This window comes from Symphalangus syndactylus, chromosome 1 (genome assembly GCF_028878055.3).
Source record: "Symphalangus syndactylus isolate Jambi chromosome 1, NHGRI_mSymSyn1-v2.1_pri, whole genome shotgun sequence".
Classification (NCBI taxonomy): Eukaryota; Metazoa; Chordata; class Mammalia; order Primates; family Hylobatidae; genus Symphalangus; species Symphalangus syndactylus.
The window spans coordinates 128107988-128130454 of NC_072423.2; the positions used below are offsets into that span (position 1 = coordinate 128107988).

At 43.9% G+C, this 22467-nt stretch overlaps 1 protein-coding gene across 1 annotated transcript in view; it reads right to left on the minus strand.

The window, feature by feature from the left end:
- Positions 1-385: 385 nt before the first annotated feature.
- TRIM71 (tripartite motif containing 71) overlaps positions 386-22467 on the minus strand; it is an 83941-nt gene continuing 61859 nt past the window's right edge. Inside the window, exons 3-5 of the mRNA XM_055284637.2 lie at positions 12051-12185; positions 6141-7620; positions 386-403 (exon numbers count right to left, since the gene is read on the minus strand). Coding sequence (XP_055140612.1) covers positions 6169-7620; positions 12051-12185 — 1587 coding nt within the window. The 3' untranslated portion in view covers positions 386-403; positions 6141-6168. The remainder of the gene's footprint in view (positions 404-6140; positions 7621-12050; positions 12186-22467) is intronic.

Here is a 22467-nt window from a genome sequence, read left to right on the forward strand (position 1 = left end):
ACCTTTTTTTTTGAAGGCACCGCATGGGCCCAATCTGGCCCACCAGTCACAGTGCAGCTCCTGGACTGTCTACCTCAGGGACTCCCATTCCATCCAGTACAGTGCACACACCCTTATTTACTATGGATTAAAGGATCACACAGGGACACTGTAGCCATGGAAAAACCCTCGTTTATTTGATTAAACAAAAATAAAATAAGCTGCATAGGAACAATTTTAAAGTCCAAAGAGACACCAACTTTGTTTTAAGGCTGTAGTAGCTGATACAGCATCTCCTTGCTACCTCCTCCAGCCTTCTCTGTGGACCACAGTGATACATTCAGAAGCCTGTTAGCTAACACAGGAATTTTTGAACACTTTTCCATTGGTTCTTCACCTGCTCATTGCCTGTCATGCCTGCGGCCTGCAATAGTAACATTTAAGATTTAAAATGTGAAAGCCAAGAGGAGGGGGGAAAAAAAAACCCAAAACCAACCAACCAAAAACTCACTTTTGCCTAACGGTTTGGGGGGAAATCTTCATTTCCCCACCCATCTACTGAATTGATGGGATTCACATTACCACGGCAATGCCCATTTAAAAGTGGCAAATGGCAGTCAGCACCCCACCCCGGACTGGCTTGCAGTGTGGTTTTCTGCGGCCAGGGGAGTTACTACGGTAGTGCATATTCCTTATATCATGTCTGCCTTGGACAAATACAAATTAAGAGGTTTAACTTAGTCATTCTAACATAAGGCAACTTGCCCACATTAATTCCCCCAATTCTGTTTATTAAAAAAAAAAAAAAGACAAAAAGACTCAACCAAGTCACATGTTCTACAGTTAAAAATTAAAGCATTCTGCTGACCCGGCATGAGAGCTAATGGACAGTATTAAGCAAGATTCAGTTTAACAACCCTCCCACCCACCCAAGTGTAACTAACATGCTAGTTAAAAAACAACACCCCTTACCCACCCACCCTTACCTGCATCAATTTTAGGAGAAAAGGCAAAAAAAGAAAGGAATCTTACCACCCTAAAAGCAAGAAAACCCCAGAAATGTGAAAAATCTTCCTCTGAAGAAAGACAACTACACAGACTGCTAGAAACACAAAGAACTTACAGAGTTACAGAGCTGGTTATTTAAAGAAAGTAAACACTTTGCTACACACATCAACATTCAGTCAGTGTGCTCTGAGATAGAATCTTAAGAAAAATACTACCTGAGCTTGTAAGTTAATACAATCATTAAAAGGAGGTCTAAGACCATGTGGATACACAAAACTTTTAGAACCATTATTGGTTAAATGATGATGGAAAATATCCCACCAGGCTGGCTTGTTAACCCGTAAGATCAGTTTTAAAAATAGACATCACTGAGGTATTTTTTCACCATGACATTTATAAGCCCCTCATGATAATGACAGTGGTCTTAGGACCCTCCTCTCTTCCAAACAACCAAAAATTAGGGCAGAAGAGAGGTGGGAGGGTCAATACAGTATATCCTGGTAATGTGCTTCTCAACTTTATCAAGTATTTAATAAACAAGGAAAAAAAAAAACCCGTCAACATGTTACCTTTGGTAGAAAAAAATCAAAACACAAAAGAGCAATACACACTTCAACAGTCACTGCTCAGTCAAAACAGTGATTGTTGCAACATCATGGTGATGAACGTCCTGCTGGGTCCAGAGAGCTACAAATACAATCATGAAGTCAAGAGGATTCTCATTCCCTTCAAATATTTGATGTTTCCAAGAACTAGACCTTTAGAATTGCTCCTAAAGGGTATTATTTGCAGACATTCGAAATACAGATAAAATATTTTTCTCTTGAAGAGAAAGAGACCTAAAGGTCTTTATTTGTAGTTAAGTCCTCCAATAGGTCAGATTAACCAGTAGTTTCATAATACTGAACAACAGTAATGGCATGCATAATTCTTTTTGAGGGGGAAAAGCCAGATTGCTAAGAACTACTTGGATTTATGACTACATTTGCCTGACATTTCTCTTTCGAGGTAAGTAAAACATTTCTCCTGGGAGAAATCAGTTGTAGATTTATGGTAACATTTCTTTTAGAGGTAGCTTCCCACTCCCACCCACTCCCCACTGGATTAATACTATTCTTTTTGAGACCTGTCAGATGCTAACATGAGGTAGATGACTTGCCACAAGTGAGGTAGAAACTCAACAAAAGCAGTCAGTGTGGTCTGGAATGCTGCGTCCTGTGCCCTTGGCCCTACAGAAAGCCAGAGAAAGCCGCAGAGCTCTGGAGGCCCTGGCCCTGTGATACCATCACCTGCAAGTACAAGAGTGTGACTTTTATACAGCCCCAGACTGTTGGAAACTCATTCAGAGTGATGTTTTGAATATACCTTAAATATACCCTAAATACTTTTTGGCACCATTGGATTAAAAAAAATAAAATCAGAAAAACAAGCCTAAAACTTTGGCATATCTTTCACCACCTACCAGAACAGAGCAATCTTAGAATCTTCCAATGAGGAAGGTAACACATATATAAACAGTATTTTGCTGCTTCAAGCCTAAAAGACTTTCCTCCTCAAATAATTAAGCTTTGGCTTAACTAGAATAAATCAGACTGAGCCGATCTCAAGCTATTCTCTTGCAACTCCATCACAAAGTGCCTCAGTTCTGGCAACATTTTTGGCCCAACACGTAATTTGGATTCGGTTTATGGTACCCTTTGTTATATGTTTCCCCAAATAAGTTAGACTTAAAAGGGCACTGAGGAGTTAGTGCACTTGGGGTACAGCCCAGGTCACTGTGCTCTAGTCAACTTGAGTGCCACTTACAGCCACAACAGGGCACACGTTCTGAGACAGCATTATATCTTGGGACCAAAAATAACACTTTTGAAATGTTAAGTCAGTGTCAAGCAAAAGTAGTTTTTACCTATGGGTTAGATTTCCTTTAAACATCTCAATACCCAAACCCAATGGGCATCTCCACACATAAACTGAGCTGACATCATACCCCACCCAACCCTTGCCACCTGACCAGATCAGACCTCCATGGGGACTACTAATTGTCATACTTACTCCCCAGAAACCTTTTTATTCTCCTACCTCATAATACCCAGGACCTTATTTTTTCCATCAGGATGAAGACTCCCTTCTTTGACCCAACTCCTGGCTACCTGGCATTACCCAGGCAGGAGATTATGCATTTAAACACAGGTACTTTTCACAGTTTCACATTACGGACTGCCAAATGTTGGCTTTTATCATCTTTCTTTGATTTGGAACATTTCACATCATACAATAAACACTCTCCAAAGTGCTTCGCACCAATCCCTATGGGTCAGGAGTCAACCATGGGCAGCCAAAAACGGCCAATGTTTTAAAAACAAAAGCTTTCCAAATGTGACCATGTTTCTCAAATACCAGTCATGCACCATTTGGGGTACAGAAAGGTAAGGAGATATACCACCACCGAGGACAAAGAGGTAGTATCTCTGACCTACACACGTATTTCAGGGGATAGTTCTAGTTGCTCTAAGCCTGCAAATTTATAAGTCTGTAAATTAAGACCTGATAATTTCAGCTATGGAGCGAAAATCTTGGCTTTTCAATCACATCCATAGTAAAATGTCAAATAAGGAGCTCTAGTTACTGTTATGCACCAAGAACATTTCTCATTCAGGTCGCAAAATTCTCCTACATCTGGGGAAATTAGAAAGAAAAGAGCAGAATGAAAATGACTATGAAAAGATTTTAATCAAGATCCATCTCCTCAATAAAATTTTTTTCAAGCATTTAAAACCAGTTGTCTTTGGTGTTTAAAGGGTGGCTTGTTGGGCAGCTGGGGAAAGGGAAGGAAGATCAGCACCAAGTTACTCCAAAATAGAAAACAGTAAAAATGTTTACTTATATTAACTCTTTACCAAAGAACTTACAGCTTAATGGCCAAAAGGCAACTGAATAGGCATTGGGGAAGGATTCACTATTAAATTCTACAGTAAAAGGAGGTTCTAACAAACAAGATTTCCTAACACCTTCCCACCCTGTAACAGCAGCTGGGAGCCAGCAGCAGTTTGAAGCTACTTTCCAACTTTTGAATCTTTTATTGCATGCAGTTCTCCTCTGTCAGATGATTTTTTTTTTCCTTCCCATTTTGGTCACTCAGAAACCCTAGAATTAAAGCAACGGGATGAGACAGCGTAGCATGTAGTAGTAGTAAATTAAACGTCCAAAAGAGGTGTATGGAAAAAGCAACTTGATTGACTTGTCACACTGTCCCCATCATCTCCTTTTCTATTGGGATAACAGAAACAAATTGCTCCATTTGTTAATCTGTTCTGCTCATTTAAAACTATACCCATTTTGCAATAGAAATTTCTCTTAAATAGAGGAACAGAAGTTGATCCATAAGTCTTTAAACAAGAGGTCTCCCTTGTAAGTCACTGACGTTTGTTTGAGAGTCCCTCTTTTCCCTGAGGAGGGCTCCTCCAGAATTTGGTTCTTATTTCAGTATTTGGGGCAATGCAGGAACCCACTGGGTTCTGACAAGCAGGGTATCAGCTACATCTGCTTTGCACTTGACAGACAGACAATGCCCAGAAGCACAAGTTTTGTACCCAAGTCCAGCTTACAACCAACCAATCCTGTAAAGTGACACAGATTCTACCCCACAGTTCTGCAGTGGGAGCCTTAAATTTTCATTCTTTGGTACCGAGTTACAGGTTTAAGAAAAGACATTACATCCTACATTTCAGATTGGGACAATTTGGTTTCTAGATCCTTTATATTCAAAGGCCTTGGGGGAAGGGGGGGCGGGGGGATTCACGTTAACCATGAGGTCCTAAAGCATGGCCTGGGTGCAAACAATCCTATAAAAAGTGACCCAAGCAGAGGGAGTGGGACTGGGCTGTTGGTATTAATTTGACTTTCAAACCTTCTATTTCCCTGAACTTTCAAAGCAGGAAAAAAATTGTGCTTGTAAAATAAAAGTTCTTTCCTTTGCCTACTCTTCTTAGGAAAAGAAACCCCTGGCACTACAGAACAACATGCACTCTCGGGTCAGGACGGACCCTGCCCTTTCTGTGGAGTTCCTATAGTTTGGGGGTGCCTTGTTCTTTAATGTGCTCCCTGACTCCCTCAGCACACGCATGTCCACCCACATTCATGTCCACGTCAGCCCATGCCTGAAAACCCTCTCTCTGAGAATGAGGTTAATTTCCTTTTTCCTTCCATTTAACCCTTTATAACCTAACAGCAAAATAAGAAAGCTTAACTTTTGAGAATACGTTTAATCAAAAATCCTGAGCTACCATCTATATACTTTTTTAAGAAACCAAAGTGTGAAAAGGAGAGGTTCTTTGGGAGGCAGTGTGTCATTTTCAGCTTTACTACTTGGGTGCAAGATGGCTTTGAAACAAACACGCACACACCCTCCCTTAAAAGAAACAAAGATTATATACCCTAAAATATGAAGGGTCTGCTTTTCTTGGCTAGCAAGCCACAGCCACAATGTCTAAGATCAAGAAAAGATGCAGAAGAGGATGTTAAACACACTGAGGTATAAACAGAGAACAGAGGAAATTTCTCTGTTGCAGCATTTAAAAAAAGAGAAGATTTTCCAAAAAGATCAAAACAACACAACATAATCTAAACCCCATATAAACACAGTATTCTCAAGAACACAGATACTCTATAATTATGCATTTCAAATCCTATTTTTCCATGTTTTATAGTTTTTTTTTTTACTTAGTAGTTTTTCTTGTGTTTCCTTGGCTCAATCTACAGAATACACCCCACCATACACATCCAGTGCCCTCCCAGCCATACAGATGCCAGGCTTGTGCATATCATGCCCCACGCAGGGGAAGAGGGAAATGCAAACTCCACTGAGGAGGGGAAGAGGGCCTGCTGCAGAAGGAAATGTAAAGATTTATGAGGTAGATAGAAATTATCACTTCACAGGCTCAATCCCTGCAGAAAAGATAAGTACATTCATCTGTAAAAAAATAAAGATGAGGTAGGACTTAAGTAATGTTGTACTTTTCTTGTTCTCTTTTAAAAAAAAAAAAGAAAAAAGAAATTTCCCTGAGACTGTTTCTTCTTTGAAATTCAGAAAGTGAGAGAGAGAGAGAGAGAAGAGAGAGAGAGAGAGAGAGAGAGAGAGAGACACGCACACACACCCCAAACACAGAAACCTAGGAAATGCAATTAGAAGACGAGGATTCGATTGTTGCCGAAGTCCACCACAACGATCATTCCGTCGGGGGTGATGGCGATGCCGGAAGGGCGGTCCATCTGCCCAAAGCCGCTGCCTTGAGCACCAAACTTGCACAGGAAGCTGCCGTTGGATTCAAACATCTGTACCCGATGGTTCCTGGAATCCGCCACAATGATGCGCCCTTCCTGGTCCACAGCTACGCCTTGTGGGCGCAGGAACTGCCCATTGCCCGTGCCCTCCGAGCCCAGAAAGCGTGCCGACTGGCAGTCGGGGTGAATAACCAGGAGCCGGTGGTTGTTGAAGTCAGTGACCACCAAGTGGCCCTCATGGTTGAAGGCCACACCCCGTGGGGAGTCAAAGTGCTTCCAGAGAGCCCCCTCGAAGCCATACTTATTTAGGAAGACACCATCAGGCCCAAACAGCTGGATCCGGTGGTTCCTCGTGTCCGAGACCAGGATCTTGCCCTCAGAATTCACCGCCACATCCCAAGGGTAGTTGAATTGCCCATTCTTGGTTCCTTTCTCACCAAACTTGAGGAGGAACTGGCCCTCGAAGGTGAAGATCTGGATGCGATGATTGTCCTTGTCAGCCACCACGATCCTGCGTGAGGCGTCACAGGCCACGCCGGCTGGTCGGTCGAACTGCCCAGGCCGGGAGCCCAGGGTGCCGAATTTGTGGTGGAAGGCGCCGCAGGGCTTGAACACCTGGATGCGGTTGTTGCTGCGGTCGGCGACGATGATGTAGCCCTCCTTGTCTACACTCACACCCCAAGGGCGGCAGAGCTTGCCATCGCTGTCACCCTCACTGCCGAAGCTCAGGCCTGGGAGCCCAATGCCCACGTAGCTGCGGCCTGACTTGACCACCACCTTGAAAGGGCTATTCTCAATGTGCTGGTTGCACAGTGTCACAGATACCAGGTGCTCACCCTCCAGCTGGGGCCGGTAACTCACCACATATGTCCCATTCTGCTGATCATTCACCTCTGCACCAAACAGGTTGCCATCAGGGCCCAGGACCACAGCTGACATCAGGTCACCTCCTGAGAGGCGGGGCTCACCGTCGTGGTCATAACCAATGACTGTGAAGGAGGCCACCTTACCCTGGAGGGCGCGCTTGAGGCCATCGCCTGTGGCCTTGGTGAGTGGTGCAAAGGCCCCGCTGCTAACGAAACCAAAAGACTTGATGGCAAGGTACAGTGCCTGATCGGGGGGTGTGAACATGACTCGGTCATCTTCCTGGGGCTGCAGGAGGCTCCGCACGGTCTTCAGCTCCTGCACCTGGGCCAGCATCCGGTCTCGGGCCAGTAGGATGTCTAGCGCTCTACCCTCCTCCAGGACCTGCTGCACGGCACTGATGGTGCTCTCAAGCTTGTTGAGGTTTTGCCGCAGCTTCTCCACCTGCAGGTACAGAGACTTGGCTTTCACCTGGCGGATCTTTTCTACCTGGAGGGAAAAGCAAGAGTGGAGAAAGACACAGAGGCTTAGAGCCAAGCACAGAAAATACCACCTAAGCCACAACTAATCACAAGGAAGCATCAGACAAACAGATATTGGGGGATGGTCTACAAAAGACGTCTGGCTTTCTTCAAAAGCAGCAAAATCAAAATGGACCAAAAAACCTGAAGAACTGTTCTGGGTTACAGAGGATAGTTACTAGAAACAGGACAACTATATGTAATTAGTGACTCTGGACTGGGGGGAGTGGCTAGCTATGAAGAGCACTGTTGGGACAATTGTTGAACCTTGATTATGGACTGAGGAGTAGATGCTAGTACCGTATCAAAATCAAATTTCCTGATTTCTATAATTGTAATGTGATTGGGGTAAAGGCGTTGTGTTTCCAATATGCCAACTCACCCTCAGATCACAAACATATATACACATATATACATACACACACACACACACACACACACACACACACACGCACGCCTCATGCCTGTAATCCCAGCACTTTGGGAGGACGAAGCAGGCAGATCACCTGAGGTCAGGAGTTCGGGACCAGCCTGGCCAACATGGCAAAACCCTGTCTCTACTAAAAATAACAAAAATTAGCCAAGTGTGGTGACAGGTGCCTGCAATCCCAGCTACTTGGGAGGCTGATGTGGGAAGAATCGCTTGAACCCAGGAGGCGGAGGTTGCAGTGAGTAGAGATCACGCCATTTGCACTCCAACCTAGGCAACAGGGCGAGACTCCGTCTCAAAAAATAATAATAATAATAGTATTTGGGACAAAACGTACATAATCAGTAAATCTGGAGAAGGAATATATGGAGTTACTATTATTACTGCAACTTTTCTGTAAGCTATAAATTAAAAAAAAAATAAAAGTTAAAAACAGCCATCTAGAGCTGGGCACAGTGGTGTGCACCTGTAGTCCCAGCTACTGGGGAAGCTGACGTGGAAGAATCACTTGAGCCTAGGAGGCTGAGTCTGTAGTGTGCCATGACTGTACTTGTGAATAACCACTGCACTCCAGCCTGGGCGATACAGCAAGATCCCACCTTAAAAAAAATAGCAAGATCCCACCACCAAAACCAAAAACAGCCATTTGACAAAGGAGTTTACTGAGCACCTACACTTTGCAGGCATTGGAGGTACTACAGTAACCCACAGAAAATATAAAATATGGTCCTTGCTCACACAGAGTTGTAGTTTAGAAAAGCAGTATTCAAAAGCAAACGAAAAAATAAGGATCATGTCAGATAGTGACAGGTGTTAAAAAGTAGAAAAAGGATGTGAAAGACAGTGTCTAGGGGCCCTGATACAGACAAAGAGTGCTGAGGGACAGTGCCTTTCACAAGTTCAGACCTAAAGGTTGAGACTAGGCAAAGGGCCAAAGGGAGAGCTATCTCAGCAAAGGAAACACCCAGCACAAAGGTCCTGCTGTGGGCACAGGCTCAGCATTTCACAACCACAGCTTTCAGTAGGGGAGTGACATGACAGATTCATATTCTTAAAGAATTAGTTTGGGGCCGGGCACGGTGGCTCATGCTTGTAATCCCAGCACTTTGGGAGGCCAAGGTGGGTGGACCACCTGAGGTCAGGAGTTCAAAGCCAGCTTGGCCAACATAGTGAGACCCTGTCTGTACTAAAAATACAAAACTAGCCAGGTGTGGTGGCAGGCACCTGTAATCCCAGCTACTTGGGAGGCTGAGGCAGGAGAATCACTTGAACCCAGGAGACGGAGGTTGCAGTGAGCCGAGATCGTGCCACTGCACTCCAGCCTGGGCAACAAGAGCGAAACTTCATCTCAAAACAACAACAACAACAACAACAACGACAACAACAAACTGCAAAAGGATTAGTTTGGGAAATGTGTATTAAAGGGGAACAAATGAGGGAACAGAGACCACCACCATAGGGCACCAATTTTTTTTTTTTTTTTTTTTTGTAGAGATGGAGTATTAATGTTGCCAGGGGTGGCCTCAAAATCCTGGGCTCAAGCAATCTTCCCACCTCAGCCTCCAAAGTGGGAGAATACACCCCACCACACACATCCAGTGCCCTCCCAGCCATACAGATGCCAGGCTTGTGCATATCATGCCCCACGCAGGGGAAGAGGGAAATGCAAACTCCACTGAGGAGGGGAAGAGGAGTCCACAGTGACTCCACTGAGTCACTGTGCTTGGCCAGTTTCTCTTTACTTCTGTATTTTAAGAATGGTTTTAAAAACCCAACTGGGAACCTGAAAAGCCCTGTACCCCAAATTTTAAGATAGCACGCTTTTGGCAATAATTTGTCTATATTATTTCCAAAAGAGCCCTTTAAATCTAAAATGCTATAATATATATGGACGTGGATTCTAACCTGCCAAAATAATTCCTGCTTGGGGTTCTCAAACCATGCTATTTAGAAATATGGAATTTTGTTTTACCAATGAAACAACAGTTTCTCTATTCTTTAAAAGTTCTCTAATTCTCAGCAATTTCCCCCTGTGAAGGGAATGAACTTATCCAAATAGTTTTCACAGAGGACCATGACTTGAGTTGTTCTACAGATCTGAAAGCCATAGAAGTCTATTTCAGAATAAGCGTCCACTGTTGAAAGAGCTGGATTTCAACCTGACTTCCCCTTTAGGGTGGGAGGAGTGATTACATGATTTTGACTCATTCCTGCTTTTTCATCTGTTCAGTGAACCAGGATACATGTGTATGGAGAGGCCCACATGAGGACAGATTAAAGAATATTTGCCCATTGGGCCAAACCTCCACCTTTGGTTCTTACCCATGAACTATATATGCAGCTAACCCCATGAGGTAGCCAAGTCCACTGGAAATACATAAGGCCCAAGAATGAAGAGAGGCATCTGGATATTTACAACAGGGTTGTCTTAATCCTTGCACTTATATATCCTAAAGTAACCAGAGATGCAGGAAAACAAAACTTGTAACAAAGAGATGCCCAGACAGAGACAGGCAAAGTAAGAGGGATTTGCTGGGAAGGAACAGAAAAAAAAAAAAAAAAAAAAAAAAAAAAGGTCAGTAATTAGTCAAAGAGAGAGGGACCCCCACAGGATTTGGAGCAAGGTTCTATAGCAGAAGTGTCCAAAATAAGGAAGCTTATTTTGGAATACTCTGAGGATGAATTTTTGGGCAAGCAGAAACTGCTTACTACAATGAAGAAGGGATTGACTCTTCTCTGAAACAGGCTTCTCCCAAGAGTAAAAACTTGCTATTTCTTCTGAAACAGAACTGCCTTTAGAGAGGACAGTGGGACAGCCTCACAAGAGGGAGGGTAACTAAGGTGAAAGAGGCAGAAACCCCCACACACAAAGGCCTTTTTCATCAGGAAATCCAGAAGAGCGAGTTTGTGGCAGAGTTCACTACAAAGCTCTCAGGTTGCAAGAAGTAGGCCCCTCAGTTATAATTAACATCCGTGGGTGGCATAACACTGGCAGACCCATGGGGACATCTGAGTGTCTGAAAACGATATCATGCCCAGAAAGGTACTCAAAAAATATGCTGAATTAAAAATCTTGGACTAACACCTCCAAAGTCTCTTCTTGTCAGGAAGCAATTGAGCCATATTCCTTAAGAGGTCAGAAGAGGCAGAAAGCATCCAGTTGTGAAGTTAACTAAATGGAAAATGCAATGCAAAATTCAGGGACGCCTTGCAGAACACTGTAGGGCACAGTAGTTAGCAAGGTCACTTGCAGAAACTGAGGTGCCATCCCCGCCATCATCATATTGTTTGGAGATGGAAACAGGCACGCTCCACAAGGATACCATTATAAATCAGCTCTAGTCTTCTTCGTGTGTTCAGAGAATGTAATTAAAGAACTGGCATGGCCCTTTCATAGACCTAACTCTCCTCCTTTCTGAGTGGCAACATAAAATCAGAAAAGGAACAGTTGGAATGCTGGCTTGGGTGGGGCAAGTAGTCTTTCCAGCTGATTTTTATCTAAGCAGCACACTAGTGTGCTCGGCACTCTTTCCTGCTCCAACAGGAAGAAAGGACACACACTCACTGCCCTCCGAAGAGGAAAACTGGTTTTCCACAAGAGGTCAGGAAGTGCAACCAGCCAGGTCACCAAAAATAGGGATGTTTCCTACCAGCCTGCCTTTCTTAACAACAGTTTCAACTATGCTCCCTTCTTTAGCCTCCTTTTGAGTGAATGCAGTATAAAACTGGAGACCGCTTCCAGTCTTAGTTACCCATATACTTCTGAAAAGGCTTCTTGTTTTACCGCAGACAGCATCCACAATGTTCCAGGGACCCCCTGCATCTTTCTGCCGACAGGCTTTCTGGAAAATTATCAAGTGTTTTAAACTTAGAGCTTGGCTCCTGGATCTGTAAAGAGTCCTGTAGAGTGCTGCTGAGGTTCATGGAAGCCGAGTGGGCACAGCCTGGGTGGGGGAGCTCTCCATTACCTTCCACAGCAGCTCACACTCGCGTTCCTCCAGGGCCTTCTTATGTCTCGCAGTCACGGCTTTGACCTCCGACTGCACAACCTTCGCCTTCATCTCCACCTGTTCCGCCACCGTCTGGGCCTGCTCGATGCTCAGCTGGAAAACCAAAAAGAAACAACTTCAAGGCATTAGAAGGACTGTCATTCCTTATACACAAAACATTTGAATCTGCTCTGTCAGACTTGAAAAGCTGACACCCTGGGTTCCCAGACCACTTGATTCACTCCCTTGGAAGGAAAACAGGCACTTAGGGAGAGACTGGCATCTGTCTGACATGTAACTAAAGGAGTTGCTGGCAAGAGCTGGATTTCTTTGCATGAGAAATAGCACCTACACAGTGAATGTCAGAACTATTAAGAGATACTGTGACACAGCGAAACCAGTGTAGCTGGGTGACAGCTGAAAACTGGGAATGAGGATCAGATGTAAAATGTACAACTCCAGCCACACAAGCGGCTTCCCCAGACTTCCTGGCCTCACTCTCTGCCTGGGTGAAACCCCGCAGGCCAGGAACATCCCTCACGTGAGGGTGTGCGACAGGGTAGTGGCTAATCCATCCTGCTTTTGTCAAGGCACTGGCAACACAGCTCATCCCAGCCAGAATGAACACCAAGTGCACACTGGGAATATCCCCCGATGTACCTAATAAGCTGTGCCCCGTGGTCAGAAACCATCTACACGTCACCACACACACCACCCTGTACCAGCCGTAGTAAATCAGCCAGTTTAATCAGATGTATTATTGTTCATAAAAAATTAATCCAGACAGAAGGCATGGTGTTTTCATTAATATTACATGGTGTGTCTTGAAAAGCCACAAGGATTTCTTTGAGATACCGAGGTATTAAATCAGGGATTCCAAAGTGAATGCTCTTGGTACAACAGGTTTCGGGGTAGGTGATGCAATCAGGAGGGTATCAGGGAAGCCCAAATTGGAGCCTGGTATGGGCTTAGGAATCAGAGTGACCAATCATCCAGTTTGCTCTGGACTGAGGGGTTTCTGGGATGTGGGACTTTCAATGCTAAAACTGGGACAGTCCTGGGCAAACCAGGCCAGTCATCCCTGGAGTCAGGTAACCCAGGTTCCAATCCTGGGTTAGTTTAGGGCCTCCTACTAGTTTTAAGGCCTTGGACAAGCTCCTGGTCCTCTCCAAGCTTGGTAAAGTGTAGGTGTAAGGGCAATGCAGGGCAATGCATGGGTAGAGCTAAGCTCAGCACCTGGCACAGAGTAAAACACTGTTATTAATAGTTCTCAGCTGATAAAACACCTGGGACAAAAGTTCAGCCATTGTGTCTCGTCAGGCCACTTAGCTCCTATCATAAAATTTACCATTAGTCACACTTAGTATAATCACCACCACTATCTAGCTTCAGAACTTTTCATCACCCAAAAAGCAAAGGCCATAACCATTAAGGAGTCATTTCCACTTCCCTCCTTCTCCCCCATGGCAATCACTAACCTACCGTGTCTCTACAGATCTGTCTGTCCTGGGCATTTCTTTTTCTTTCCTTTTTTTTTTTTTTTTTTTTAATAGAGATAGGGCAATCTTGCCATGTTGCCTAGGCTGGTCTCAAACTCCTGGGCTCAAGTGATCTTCCCACCTAGGCCTCCCAAAGTGCTGGCATTACAGGCATGAGCCACTGCGCCTGGCCTCTTCTGGGTATTTCATATAGATGGCATCATCATACAATACACGATCTACCTTATTTTTATGAATATTCTTCCTGCCCAATAGTTTGACTTGCTCTGGATGAGAGTTGACACATTCATGGCATGCAAGACACGCTCAAAGGTGCAGCCCCCAAAACACCCACGGTGGCTGGGCACAGAGGCTAACACCTGTAATCTCAGCAGTTTGGGAGGCCGAGGCAGGCGAATCACTTGAGCTCAGGAGTTTAAGACCAGCCTGGCCAACATGGTGAAACCTGGTCTCTATTTAAACAAAACAAAACAAAAAAGCACACCACCCATGACTCCAGTGGTTAGCTACCACACTGCATTCTCTGTCTAAGAGGGTCCTGTGTGACCTAAGGATCCACTGAGCTGATTCACAGGGGAACTGGGTAGATCCAGAGGTCTCACAGGATACCCACAGCCTGGAATGCTTCACCCTAAATTTCCAAACCCAGTTCTGATGCCACTTCCCTTCTGAAGCTGGAAGGGAGCAGCACATTTCTATAATGTTTCTGCTCCACCTTTACAATCCTGTCTCAAGTGCCATTACATATCAAAGTAGGAGCTAAGTACCAAGCCCATGATACTTAAAGGCACCTGGGATTTAGCAGAACAATTAGCAGAACAATCTATAAATTTTATATTTGCACATCTCTAGCCATAACCATGTTTACCAAAGCACTAGGTAGCTGTGTTGGCTTAAATATTGTCCCTCCAAACATAGGGCTCAACTAAATGTGGGCCAGGATGTGACCTTGTGTGGAAATAGGGTCTTTGTAGACATAATCAGCTAAAATGAGGTTATAGTAGATTAAGTTGAATCTTAAATCCCAAAACTAATGTCCACAGAGGGTCATGTGCAGACACAGATACAGAGAACAAAGCCACATGAAGACCAAAGCAGAAATGGAAACTGATGCAGGTACAAGACAAGGATGCTGGCAACTGCCAAAAGCCAGGATGAGGAAAGCAATGAGTCTTCCTGAGGGCCTTCAGAGGGAGCATGGTCCTGACACCTTGATCTTGGACTTCTGGCCTGCTGTTTTAAGTAATCCAGTTTATGGTAAATTGTTACAACTAATACAGAAGCCAATAAAGTGAAGCAGACAGATATTACATCCACATTACCTAAAAGTTAAAAAACCAGAATGGCCAAGCAAATGAGCATGCATATAAGCAGGTATCATAATAGCATCGATACATCTTTAGTATCTCACGCTGTCAGGATTCATCCAGGGAAAAAGAGAGAAAGCGAGAGAGAGCAAGAGAGCTCCCTAGACATTTAAGCAGAATTTAGCACAGGGAAATGGTTAAACAGGCATGGGAGAACTGCTGGGGCAAAGAGCACACTGAGGTGACAGTACCTGCAGAAGCAGCTTCTTCTGCTTTGCTTGAGAGAACAAAGGAAAGAAAGCTGTGGTTACGAGAACCCAGAATAAGGTAGCAAGGTTACGTCCAGCTAATTCTGGGAGTGTCAAGATCTGAAATTTAAACCAACTTCTGCTGTCAGGGTGAAAAAGAACTGCTATTAAGAATTGGAGGGCCGGGTGGGGTGGCTCACACCTGTAATCCCAGCACTTTGGGAGGCCGAGGCGGGTGGATCACGAGGTCAGGAGATCGAGACCATCCTGCCTAACACGGTGAAACCCCGTCTCTACTAAAAATACAAAAAATTAGCCGGGTGAGGTGGCGGGCGCCTGCAGCCCCAGCTACGCGGGAGGCTGAGGCAGGAGAATGGCGTGAACCCCAGGGGGCGGAGCCTGCAGTGAGCCAAGATCACGCCACTGCACTCCAGCCTGGGCGACAGCGAGACTCCGTCTCAAAAAAAAAAAAAGAATTGGGGCCGGGTACGGTGGCTCACACCTGTAATCCCAGCACTTTGGGAGGCAGAGGCAGGAGGATAGCTTAAGCCCAGGAGTTTGAGATCAGCCTGGCCAAGAGCGAGACCCCGTCTCTACAAAAAAATAAATTAGCCAGGCGTGGTGGCGCTTGTCTACAGTCCCATCTACTTGGGAGGCTGAGCTGGAAGGATTGCTTGAGTCCTGGGAGATCGAAGCTGCCGCAAGCTGTGACTGCACCATCGCACCCCAGCTTGGATGACAGAGCAAGACTCTGTCTCAAAACAAATATATGATAATAATATAATTAATATGAATTGGAAGAAAAGGGAAGAAGTCCTTTTCCCATACATGTAGTTTGAAGAGTCACAGCCCCAGTATCACATGGCAAGAGTGTGATAGGGTTACAGCCCAAAGAGTAGAACTTAGTAACTGGCACCCTCTATATTTTTAGATGTGTTGGTTATTAATTAGCACAACTGGTGTCCAAGCTAATATTTCACCAAGGCAACCAAACCTATGTCTGTAACATTTCTTAATCATTCCTCAATAGAAAGCAGAGGTGGCAAACTGCTTTCTATTAATATTAATGTCATACTACTTGCCAAACTTATTTTTTTACATCTAACTTCTATCATGTTAGGGAAAAAAAAAAAAAAAAAAAGACCCAGCCTGGGTAACAAGAGCAACTCTGTCTCAAAAACTAAAAAAAAAAAAAAAAAACAAAAAAAAAAACACCACTCCCTTTCCATAGGAATGGGTATACTACCCTACTCACCTCTTCCCCTAGTCTCCTAGCCAGGCTTACCACTTATCCCTCATGTTTGGAACTCGCATTTTATGATAAAAACTGTTTCTTCCATTTTTCAAACAGGTTCAGGGGATTCAAAGCTTCTGTTCCAATTTTAATAATCAGCAAGCATGTAAAGATATTCCTTGGGCTGAGAGTCACAAAAGCCCTACCCAATGCATAGTGGAAAAATAGGTCTTTCCCTTCCAAATTACGCACTACCTAGCCAAGCACCGCATTCTAAGATGTGCAGACCGGGACTTACTGAACTAGTTCCCAACCTCTAACAGCAGGGCATTTGAAGGACATATAAGGCAGATGGGTTGGGGGAAATGACAAGGTAGAAAGGCTGGGTAAACTTCCAAAACAGATATATACATTTCACAGTAAGAAAAGAGAAATCACCCAACAAGCATGGTGCTTGAGAGAAAATTTAACCATCTTTGGGATGTTAACAGATCTAATTAAACATTTAAAAGTTGAGGGTCTCCATTTGGACTGGCAAATCAGTGCACTTTCCAGCTGACTACTGAGTGGCAGTCAGTCAGCATGGAGGAGACTCAGGCCAAATCTGGCTTTCAAGGGAAAGAATATAGATATCGATCACAGATGCCAACTGTGGAGAACAGTGGTATTTAAAGAGCCTAACGGTCAGAAGGTAAGAGAATGCAAACATCACTCATACGCTTGTAGGCGACCATACTGGGTATGTGGAGCTACTGTGGTCCACTCTAAAATGTAATTTTTGGCCAGGCGCAGTGGCTCATGCCTGGAATCCCAACACTTTTGGGAGGCTGAGGCGGGCAGACTGCCTGAGGTCAGGAGTCGAGACTAGCCTGGCCAACATGGTGAAACCCTGTCTCTACTAAAGATACCAAAATTAGCCAGGTGTGGTGACGGGTACCTGTAATCCCAACTACTCAGGAGGCTGAGGCAGGAGAATCGCTTGAACCCGGGAGGCAGAGGTTGCAGTGAGCCAAAATCGTGGCACTGAACTCTAGCCTGGGCAACAGAGTGAGACTCCACCTCAAAAAAAAAAAAAAAAAAAAAAAAAATCTATCTATCTATCTATCTATACACACACACACACACACACACGCATATAAATATATATATACATATATAAAATTTTCATCACCTCTTTCTCTGAATCTATAATTCACCTTTTTTTTTTTTTTTTTTTTTTTGAGACGGAGTCTCGCTCTGTCACCCAGGCTGGAGTGCAGTGGCTTGACCTCGGCTCACTGCAAGCTCCGCCTCCCGGGTTCACGCCATTCTCCTGCCTCAGCCTCCCAAGTAGCTGGGACTACAGGTGCCTGCCACCACAGCCAGCTAATTTTTTGTATTTTTAGTAGAGACGGGGTTTCACTGTGTTAGCCAGGATGGTCTCAATCTCCTGACCTTGTGATCCGCCCGCCTTGGCCTCCCAAAGTGTTGGGATTACAGGCGTGAGCCACCGCGCCCAGCTCTGAATCTATAATTCATCTTAAATTGTCCGTGGGTTTCTTCCTTTGTTAGTTGTATATAAAATAAATGTACACCTTACAATTAATGGCATCTTAAATGTGATGAAATATAGTAATTAAAGAATCAAAACTTTCTTATGTAGAAACTATTCCTGATCCTATTTATCACTATCCCCAGCAAATTAAGTTTACCTTGTGGAATCCTCTAATAACATACATGACCAAAATGTCATATATTCAAGAAAAGCAGCAAAGTGAAAGTAACAGTTTGTTCAAAAAAGCAATAAAAATGAGTGGTTGCCCCCTAAATGCCCTACAGCAGTGATAAGGTGCTACATCTTCCATACTGTCCTTGTTATGGCCAACTCTAGACACTCACCAGGGTAGATTCTCTTTACAGGACAATCCAGAATTAACTCAAGCATTTATATCTGGAGCTCCTTCCAGAACCAAGACTCTCAGGACAAATTGTGAGTCTCTTAAAGTCATAAGTTAGGAACTCTGATTCATAGTCAACTTAACATCTGACATCTGCAATTTAATACCAGATAAAAGACCAGATATTCAATGGGGAAATATACTTTCAGTATATATATCCTCCCCATCTGGAAATGATTTATTAGATGGTTACAACAATCACACAAACTGATCTTAAAAATAAATGGATGAGGCTGGGTGCAGTGGCTCAAGCCTGTAATCCCAGCACTTTGGGAGGTGGACGCGGATAGATCACCTGACGCCACGAGTTTGAGAAGACCAGCCTGGGCAACATGGTGAAACCCCATCTCTACTAAAAACACAAAAATTAGCCAGGCATGGTGGTACACGCCAGTAATCCCAGCTCCTCACTTGAACCCGGGAGGCAGAGGTTGCAGTAAGCCAAGATCTGTCACTGCGTTCCAGCCTGGGCAACACAGCAAGACTGTCTCAAAAATAAAAATAATAAAAAATATAATCACAAACTATAGCCATACCTCATTTTATTGCACTTCATAGATAAAAAAGAAAATAAAAGAAAAACCCACATTTTCTTTTTTGAGACAGAGTCTTGCTCTGTCGCCCAGGCTGGAGTGCAATGGTGCAATCTTGGCTCACTGCAACCTCAACCTCCAGGCCTCAAGCAATCCTCCCAAGTAGCTGGGACTACAGACACACAACACGAGGCCTGGCTAACCTTCTTCATTTTTTGTAGAGACAAGATCTCACTATGTTGCTCAGGCTGGTCTAGAATTCCTGAGCTCAAGTGATCCTCCTGCCTCAGCCTCCCAAAGTGCTGATGTTACAGTTTTGAGCTACAGTATCCAGCCAGTTTTTTTTTTTTTTTTTTTTTTTTTTTTTTTTTTTTTTTTTTTTTTTTTAAAGAAATTGAAGATTTGTGGCAACACTGCATCAACCAAATCTACCGGTATCATTTTTCCAAAAACCCGTACTGTCTCTGTGTCACACTTTGATAATTTTTGCAGTATTTCTAACTTTTCATTATTATTTTATCTGGTGTGCTGATCTGTGACAAGTGATCTCTGGTGTTAATCAGGCCACTTAGTAACCCTACAATGGCCTCTAAGTGTTCAAGTGAAAGAAAAGGTCCCACAAATCTAAAATGATTAAGCTTACTAAAGAAAGCAAGTAGAAAGCTACAGACAGGCTGAAAGCTAGGCCTCTTACACCAAACAGTCAAAGCTATGATTGCAAAATAAAGTTCTTGAAAGAAATTAGAAGTTCACTCCAGTGAACACTCAAACAGTAATGAGGCAAAACAGACTTATTGCTGATATGAAGAAGTTTAATGATCTGGAGAAAAGATCAAACCAGCCATAACATCTCCTTAAGCCAAAGTCTAATCCTGCCTGAGCAGGGACCTAACTCTTCAATGCTATGAAGGGTGAGAGATGAGGAAGCTGCAGAAGTTTGAAGCTAACAGAGGCCAAGTGATATGGTTTAAAAAAACGAGTTATCTCCAAAACATATATGTGTAAGGTGACACAGCAAGTGCTGATATAGAAGCTGCAGTAAGTTACCCAGAATAACAAGCTAAGGTAATTGATGAAGACAGCTAAACAACAGACTTTCAAGACACCCTTTTATTGGAAGGAGACAGTCTGATATTGGAAAGACATAGTCTTATATTGGAAGAAGATGCCATCTAGGACTTTCATAGCTACAGAAGTCAATGCCTGGCTTCAAAGCTTCAACGGACGGGCTGACTCTCTTGGTAGGGACTAATGTAGCTGGTGACTAAGTTGACGCCAGTCATTGTCCATCCTGACAATCCTAGGCCCCTTAAGCATTATGCTAAATCTACCATGCCTGTGTTCTACAAATGGAAAAACAAAGCCTGGATGACAGCATGTCTGTTTGTAGCATGGTTTGTGGAATTTTCTAAATTTTATTTATTTATTTATTTATTTATTTATTTATTTATTTATTGAGACAGGGTTTCGCTCTTGTTGCCCAGGCTAGAGTGCAATGGCGCAATCTCGGCTCACTGCAGCCTCCACCTCCTGGGTTCCAGCAATTCTCCTGCTTCAGCCTCCCAAGTAGCTGGGACTACAGGCATGTGCCACCATGCCCAGCTAATTTTTTGTATTTAGTAGAGAAGGGGTTTTTCTATGTTAGTCAGGCTGGTCTCGAACTCCTCATCCCAGGTGATCCACCTGCCTCGGGCTCCCAAAGTGCTGGGATTACAGGCTTGAGCCACCATGCAGGGCCGGTTTACAGAATACTTTAAACCCACTGTTGAGACCTACCGCTCAGAAAAAAAGATTCCTTTCAAAATATCACCGCTGATTGAGAATGCGCCTGGTCACCCAGAAGACTCTGCTAGAGATGCACAAGGACATGAAAGTTGTTTTCATGTCTGGTAACACAACATCCATTCTACAGCCCATGAATCAAGAAGTAGTTTCAATTTTCAAGTCTTATTATTTAACAAATAAACTTCATAAGGCTATAGCTACTACAGATAGTGATTCCTCTGATGGATCTGGACAAACTCATTTGTAATCCTTCTGCAAAAAATTTACCATTCCAGGTGCCATTAAGAACATATACTAAAACTGGAGATACTATAAAAGAGCATTCGTGATTCACAGGTAGAGGTCTAAATATCAACATTAATAGGATGTTTGAAGCTGATCCCAACCCTAATGGGTGAACTCAAGGTCATCGATTAGGGTTGAGATCAACTTCTTGTAGCAGAAATAAGTAGTGGAGGAAGTCACTGCAGATGTGGTGAAAATACAAAGAGAACTAGAATTAGAAGTGGAGCCTGAAGATGTGACTGAATTGTTGCCATCTCATGAGAAAATTTGAAGGGATGAAGACTTGTGTCACATTTTAAGAAATTGTCAGGCTGGGCAAGGTAGCTGATGCCTTTAATCTCAGCGCCTTGGGAGGCCAAGGTGAAAGATTGCTTGAAGCCAGGAGTTTGAGATCAGCCTAGACAACAAAGCGAGCCCCATCTCTACAAAAAATACAAAAATTAGCTGGGCATGGTGGAGCATACCTGTAGTCCTAGCTACATGAGAGGCCAAAGAAAAGGGATCGATTGCCTCAAAGCCCAGGAGTTTGAGGCTGCAGCGAGCTATGATGGCACCACTGCACTCTGAGTGAGAGAGATTCTGTCTCTTAAAAAAAAATAATGGCCGGGCACGGTGGCTCACGCCTGATATCCCAACAATTTGAAAAGCCGAGGAAGGTGGATCATCTGAGGTGAGGAGTTCAAGACTAGCTTGACAAACATGGTGAAACCCCGTCTCTACTAAAAAGACAAAAATTAGTCGGGAGTGGTGGTATGCGCCTGTAACCTCAGCTACTCGGGAGGCTGAGGCAGGGGAATCACTTGAAACTGGGAGGCAGAGGCTGCAGTGAGCTGAGATCGCGCCATTGCACTCCAGCCTGGGTGATAGAGCAAGGATGGATGCTAAACACACACAAGTTATGGTTAAACAAAAACTTTCTAGGAAATCACTATCTATGTAGTGTACCTGACTGTGGCCTTATAGATTAACAGACCTAAAATGCCTCTACCCAAAATGCCCCATGATCTAGTATTCAGATTAATGTTGGGCACACACTTTCAACTAACATTTGAATCATACCTCTAGGATTTATGCCTAGGTTCTCACCACTTACACAGCTGACTATATTTATTTCCCCACGATCTTTTCTCCCCACAGAATTTCCATTTCTCTGAGATTTCACCATGTTAACCACTCATGATTTGTTGGGTGCTCTCCTTGATAAGCCTCGGGCAAATTGTTACAACTCATTTTTCTCCCCCATAGTGGCTTTTCCCACTAAGCACAGAGAGCACCAGCATTCGTCTCAATAATGCTCCAACTGTTTTCAATCTCTTAAGAGAGTAAGAGGTTAATAAAATCATATCATAATCTAGGAGTTCAGACCTAGACACCAGTGGCTCTTTTTGTTTTTCTGTTTGTTTGAGATGGAGTCTCATTCGGTCGCCAGGCTGGAGTGCAGTAGCATGATCTCGGCTCACTGCAACCTCTGCCTCCTGCGTTCAAGCAATTCTCCTCCCTCAGCCTCCTGAGTAGCTGGCATTACAGGTGCCTGCCACCAGGCCTGGCTAATTTTTATATTTTTAGTA